Source organism: Oryx dammah, unplaced genomic scaffold (genome assembly GCF_014754425.2).
Source record: "Oryx dammah isolate SB20612 unplaced genomic scaffold, SCBI_Odam_1.1 HiC_scaffold_26, whole genome shotgun sequence".
Classification (NCBI taxonomy): Eukaryota; Metazoa; Chordata; class Mammalia; order Artiodactyla; family Bovidae; genus Oryx; species Oryx dammah.
Genome location: NW_024070210.1, coordinates 169,212 through 175,578, shown reverse-complemented (window position 1 = coordinate 175,578; position 6,367 = coordinate 169,212). Strand labels below are relative to the sequence as shown.

The 6,367-nt window shown below is 53.7% G+C and overlaps 1 protein-coding gene across 2 annotated transcripts in view; it reads right to left on the bottom strand.

Moving 5' to 3' along the window:
* Positions 1 to 5,068, bottom strand: part of PATL2 (PAT1 homolog 2) — a 9,743-nt gene extending 4,675 nt beyond the window's left edge. Inside the window, exons 1-6 of one of the 2 annotated variants that reach the window (XM_040227454.1) lie at positions 5,036 to 5,068; positions 4,628 to 4,718; positions 3,840 to 4,033; positions 2,332 to 2,474; positions 1,761 to 1,841; positions 1,408 to 1,546 (exon numbers count right to left, since the gene is read on the bottom strand). In XM_040227454.1, coding sequence (XP_040083388.1) covers positions 1,408 to 1,497 — 90 coding nt within the window. In that variant the 5' untranslated portion in view covers positions 1,498 to 1,546; positions 1,761 to 1,841; positions 2,332 to 2,474; ... (1 more) ...; positions 4,628 to 4,718; positions 5,036 to 5,068. Of the gene's footprint in view, positions 1 to 1,407; positions 1,547 to 1,760; positions 1,842 to 2,331; positions 2,475 to 3,839; positions 4,034 to 4,627; positions 4,803 to 5,035 lie in introns of those variants that run through there. The other variant, XM_040227455.1, reaches the window with a different exon arrangement.
* Positions 5,069 to 6,367: the final 1,299 nt, after the last annotated feature.

The following is a 6,367-nucleotide window of genomic DNA, read 5'->3' as shown; positions in this document are numbered from 1 at the left end:
AGCAGCAGCAGCAGCAGCAGCAGCAGCAGCAGCAGCAGCAGCAGCAGGCTCGTTGGTTAAATGTAGGAGGTAGGGCTCTCCGATCAACCTCCGATCACCCTTGCCTGCAGCATTCGTTCCAGAAGGGCTCCCGGGATGTGAGGCCCTCCTGGAGCCACGGTAACAGATCTGCGGCACCCTGAGCCCACGCCACCTGATCTGGGGCCCCCATCCTAAGGACTTGAAGAGCTAGGATGGAAAGGTAGCGAAGCAAAGCAGAGAGCCCAGAAGAAAATGTGTCCCAGGGTCTGCGGGCTTCCTTCACTCCTTATTCCAAGATATACGCGGTCACCCCATCCTCCCCCTCCTCATTTTAATGTGATGGTCCCACCTGCTCGGTCCCAGATCAGCGTTCTCTCTCCACTGAAGGGCAGAGAGGACACTGCTGCCAGCTGGCCTCTCAGCCAGTCCTGCTCTTGTGTGGGCTGGCGCAGCAGCCCTACTATCTGTGAAATCCAGAACTAAAATAAAGTCACTGACTGAGTTACACAAAGGTTTGAAAAAGCTCCTTCACTGAGAAGCAATGTCTAAAAGTCAAGAGTGCAAGATGATCACATTCAACTGATTCTGGAGGAAGGTAGAGGGGTTTTGAAGCGTGGTGGGAAGAAAGAAAGAATCAAATGTCAATAGGAAGGAGTGGGCTCAGGTGGTTGAAGAGAAAGTGAAATAAAACCAGACAATCAGAAAGTGAAAGTGCTAATTGCTCAGTCATGTCCGACTTTTTGTGACCCCACAGACTGTAGCCCACCAGGCTCCTCTGTCCATAAAATTCTCCAGGCAAGAATACTGGAGTGGGTAGCCATTTACTTCTCCACAGGATCTTCCCAACCCAGGTATCAAACCTGGGTCTCCTGCACTGCAGGCAGCTTCTTTACCGTCTGAGCCAAAGGGAAGCCCTGACAACCCGGAATTCATGGACAAAGGGTAGACAGGAAGAAGACAGAAAGGAGTCAAAAAACCCGCCACATTTGTTCAAGAAATTGAATTCCATTACCTATAAAAGTTCCTTGTGTTTTAGATCTTAAAAAAAAGTGAAAGGTAAGTAGACGAATGTTTATAACAAGTCATTCCTAAGAGAAACCAATGTGTACAAAAGATGAGAATGTCATTTTCAAACTGAGTAGGAGAAATTCTTGTCCAAGGATGGAGACAAAAATCTCAGAGTGCTTAGGGAATCACAAATAATCCCCCGCAGCTGAAATTTAGGAGAAAGGGAAGGAGTTTGGATGTCAAGTATAGAAACATGGCCCCATCCTTTCACAGTTGTCCCTCCCACGAGAAGGGACGTGGCGGCTGCGAGCTGAAGGCAGGCTCTCAGGGCGATGGAGGCAGGCCGTCTGACTGCAAGGTCAGAGGCCCTGGGCTCACCTGGTAGTAACAGTCGTCGAGGTGGGGCTTCTCACTCTGCAGCTGAGCCATCTGCACTTTCACCACCCAGACCTTCTCTTTCTGCGTCATGAGGTTGGCGTAGGGGTCTGGCTGCCGAGGCCGCTGCTTGGCTGGGGGACTTCAAGCCAGGAGGAGGGCTCTTTAGACCTGCACCGCCCCTCCTACCTAGACCCCACCCACCTACCCCCATCCCCAGAGAACTCCCCAAGGAATAGAGAGCCTGGAGCTGGGTATCAGGAGGGTGGGGGTGCTTTGGGGCAGGTGCCTTGCAGCAAGGGAAAGCCCAGCACGCAGGGGGCGCCGCTCGATCCTGCGCCTCCTCTAGGCTTTACCTTCGTGGTCGACCCTGCTGTTGCCGCTGCTTCAAGATCCGCTGGTGCTGAGGGTGGAGCTGGGTCAGATGACTGCGGAGACTTAGGAAGAAGCGTGGGCTGGGTGGGAGCCAAGCTCTTAGCACCCTCCCCCTTTCTTTTAGCCTCTGGGAACCTCAGCCGGACAGCTATGGGACCTGACCTGCTCAGGACCCTCCCCAGCGTCAGCCGCATGAAGCGTCACTATCCTAGCTGAGCAGAGCTCACATCCCCTCCAAGATGTATGGCCCTGAGATGGGGCTGCAGGAAACCCCGACACAATGGAAACCACTTGGCCTGGCTATCAGGGCTTCTGAGTCCTAGGCTCAGTTCTCCTGGGCCAGCTGACTCCAGACAGTGCTGGGCTTGCATCTCCTCATCTGGGAGGGAAGGGACTCCGTGTCATCTCACACTTCCCTCAGGGAGTTTCTCTAGGTATTTTTCTGTGGCAGCTGGTAGAAGGGCAGCCGTGCCTCCTCAGCTACTACCTCCCATCTTCTGGAGGTAACCCAGCCTGTCCGGACCCCAGGGGAAGGGTGCCCTGATCTAGCACCTGAGCCTCAGGGGCCACGAGGTGGGTGGGCTGCAGAGGAGCGACGGGTCTGGTGCGGGCAGTTGAGGTCCAAAGTGGCGGGCTGCAGAGCCGGTGCTGGGAAGGGAGGGCTGGAACGGAAGGGGAGCCAGGTGGTCTGGGGTCTGCGAGAGGAATTTCAGGGTCTGAGAGAAGCACGTCTCCACCAACAGATCCTGCCTTTGCTCTTGATTGCCTTTCTGCCCTAGGGTCTCTCCTGCCTTTGCCTTGAAGAACCCCACCCAACATCTGCCACACGGGCCTCGCAAGCCAGTCGTGAGGACAGCGGGCTGTGGGCCCCTTCTTGTCTCCAGCAGGTTTGCCACCCCCTAGGGAGTAACTCTTGGCCCCTGACAATGTGGAGACCTGTGCTTTCTCCTCTACGTGTGGGCCAACTCCTCCTCTTTCCCCCCTGAGTGTCGTCAGACCTTGTCTTCAGCCCTTCTCAGACTCCTCTGAAGCCGTCCTCAGCCTATAGTTCCCTTCTCTTCTCCCTTCTGGATTTCTGGCAGCCCCTCCACTCCAGGTCATGTGCTCTTTCTAGCACGATGCTCAGTGCTATTTATGTTCTGTAAGCTGGAATTGTTTGTCTTTTTTCTAGGAAGGCCAGTTGTCCCAGGACCCACTCTGTCCTTTACTAAGCTTCTCTGAATAACAGGCGTCCCCCCGTCCATACCCTTACCTCACTTTGCTGCATCCCCAGAGCAAGGTCAAGAGCAGAGTGTAATGTTAAGAAAGGGGACCCTCCAAACACTGCTTCTCAGCACCCCGTCTTTTTCTCACATCATGGAGACTGAAGACACTCACCTGCCACAGAAAGTGCAAGGAGGCAGGGGGCATCCCCAGAACACCAGGGTCTGTGATTCCAGGGGAGCTGAGAAGACCTTTCTGGAATGGGAGGGAGGAAAACTCAGGCAGGAATGAGCCCCTGTGATAACATCTACCAGTGTTAATGGGGGAGGTGAGTAGCAGGACCAACAATTTCCAATACCCAGGATACAGGCAGCCTGGCCCTCCCTCAGTTTCAAAGTCAGTAGGGTCAGGACCCCCTCTCCTTCTGCCAAAAGGAAGCCAGCTGGCATCTGAGGAGTTAAGCTGAAGCAGGGGCTGAGCAACCTCACTTCTGCATGGGAACCCCTTGTGCCTCCCCACATGCTGACGGAATCCAAGGGACTGCAAAGACACAGGGGTCCAAGGTCAAAGACGACTCATTCCATCAGCTGGAATGAAAATGACTCATTTCAGAAGCAGAGCCAGCATCCCTGGGTGGGTGACACAGCCCTGCTGGACCTGTGTTCAAGGTGAGGGCAGCATCAGAAACTAAGCGGAGACAGACGGAAGCGGGGAAGGGAGGTGAGAGTCTAGTGGGGCTCAAGCCTGAAATAGAAAGTGTACACCCACCTAGAGAGGCGTGAAGAGAGGTGAGATGCGGGGCAGCAGCCTGTGAGATGCAGACCGCTCGGGACAACCCCACACCCCCTGCCGCACACCTGGCTGCTGTGCACAGCGCTCTGGACAGCTGGGTCCCCCAGACCGTTCTCCTCCTCCTCCGCTCCCACCTCCTCCACATCTGGCGCTAAATCTGGACCCAGGTCCTCTTCCTCCAGTTGAGAGGCAGATACCAGCTCTTCCTCCAGAGCCAAGGGGCCATGGGGCTTGCCTGAGCCTTGGTTTAAGCGGCAGCCTGTGGAGGAGGTGAAACAGGCTCAGCTGCGAAGCGCCTGGCCGAGGGAGGTCGCTTCTCGTAGCGCTTCTGGTCACAGGCCGTCTCCAGCACCATCTTCAAACACTGCCTCTTGCTGTATGAGTTCAGCTCAGCCTCACTACCCCAGGCCGCCCCGAGCCACCCCTGACTGGAGCAAATAGAACCCGGCAGGTGCCAATTGCCTTCACCTTCCTCAGCCCCTCTTGCATGGCCTCATTAGTACCACCACAGGCTTCTCCACCTGCTCATCCCCCTGACAGCCCTTTCTGTGACTCTTTAATCAACCAAGTTCCAGCTGCCCTGACTCATGGCGATTTAACCCTCACGTGCCAGAGACTTTACATGCGTTTGTTTATGTATTGCTCACAACACTACAAGGCTGGTGTTGGTCATTTTTCTCTGAAGGTGAGGAAAATAGACCCCATAAGCGTGATCTCAGTCACCCTCATGATGAGCAGCAGGTAAAAGGGCTTGGGAATTACTCAAACCCATGTCTATCCACTGAACCACATCCCCAGGCCGCTGCACTCCTGGGATTTTTATCAGATACCGCAGAGCATTTGGTGATGTTACCTTGGAGGCATTTTATCCTTTCGGACTGGCAGACCTGCTCTGTGGCTGTCTCCTCTGGCGAGAGAGCACTGTTAGCCTCTGGAAGGTAAACCTGGGACAGGGAGGAGACCCAGAGAGCCCTGTCCTTAGTAAAGGATGGTCTAGCATCGAAACAACCAAGGTCTCCCCCCAAGCAAAGCTGTCAGAAAAGTTTCGATCCAGATCTCCAAGGAGCAGAATCCCAGGCTCTCAGACGGCCCTAAACCACCACTCCCCCACCCCGACCTCAGCTCTAGGGAGCTGTCCTGCAAAGGGGCAGAAAGGGGAGGCAGGGCTAGGAGCTGGAGGAGAGGCACTCCCACACAGTCACCGCCAGCCTCAGTCTGCGCACAGGGAGGGGCTCCCAGCCGCCTGGGTGCCAGCACCCACCCCAGCACCGCGACTGTCCTTCCTGCTCAGCGTGGCCATGGCAGCCTGGGCCAGGCAGGCTCGCCTAACCCGGCTTTAAGACTCCCAGCCGCTGCCCTGCTCCCCCGTTAAAGGGCCAGCATCTCCAACCACCGCATCTTGGTAGAAACGTCAGAACACAAACTCCTGAGAAAGAAAACCCTTGAAAGGGCAAGAGAAGCAGGGTGCATTCTGGACCATCTGGGGTCGTGAGTGCAGTCTCTTGGGCTGGGCTCTCTGGGAGCAGGTGCTTAAGAAGAGGACCCCTGTTTCAATAGGGACTTTCTCAGGTGGTGGCCTCTTCGACCCCTGAACTTGCTCCATTAAATCGGATAGGAAATCCCTGGTAGAGCATGAGGCTACTACGGAGTAGCCAAGTTCTCAGTGCTTCAGGGCAGGATGCTTGTGGATCCTGAAGGGCCACCTGGAGACACTTGCCCTTCCTGGGGAACTTGTGTCTGCTTGAGCTTGAGCCTGTTACCCACTCCTAGTGAAGGCAGAGGCCAGATCTTCCAGATGGGAACACTTCTGCCTGACTTACACAGAAAATGCCCTATCTTCTTGGCTGCTGTGCATGGAAACCTGGTTCTGATGCTCAGGAGTAAAAAGAAAAGGAAATAACAATAAAAATCAACACCTTAGGACTGCTGGTAGCAAATGCTGAGACTCGCCTGGGCCTCACCCAGCTCCTCAGTGATTCTGGGGTCTGTGCCCACGTCTTGTGTTCAGCTGAAAACCTCTGAAAAAACTAAAGAAATGAAGATAACTCTCTCCATTAAAAATGCAAGTGAGAGGCCTATTGTCACGGTTATAGGGCCATGATTCTGGTGCCTCCAAAGAAAAATATTCTTTTCAAAAGTTCCTCTGTAGGTTAGAACTATATGAGTGAGGGGACAAATTTAAGTAGCTTGAAAGTTACTGATGTAATCTCAAAAACGACAGAATGATCTCTGTTCGTTTCCAAGGCAAACCATTTAATATCACAGTAATCCAAGCCTATGTCCCAACCGGTAACGCTGAGGAAGTTGAAGTTGAATGGTTCTATGAAGACCTACAAGACCTTGTAGAACTAATACCCAAAAAAGATGTCCTTTTCATTCTAGGGAACTGGAATGCAAAAGTAAGAAGTCAAGAAACACCTGGGGTAACAGGCAAATTTGGCCTTGGAATACGGAATGAAGCAGGGCAAAGGCAAATAGAGTTTTGCCAAGAGAACGCACTGGTCATAGCAAACACCCTCTTCCAACAACACAAGAGAAGACTCTACACATGGACATCACCAGATGGTCAACACCGAAATCAGACTGATTATAT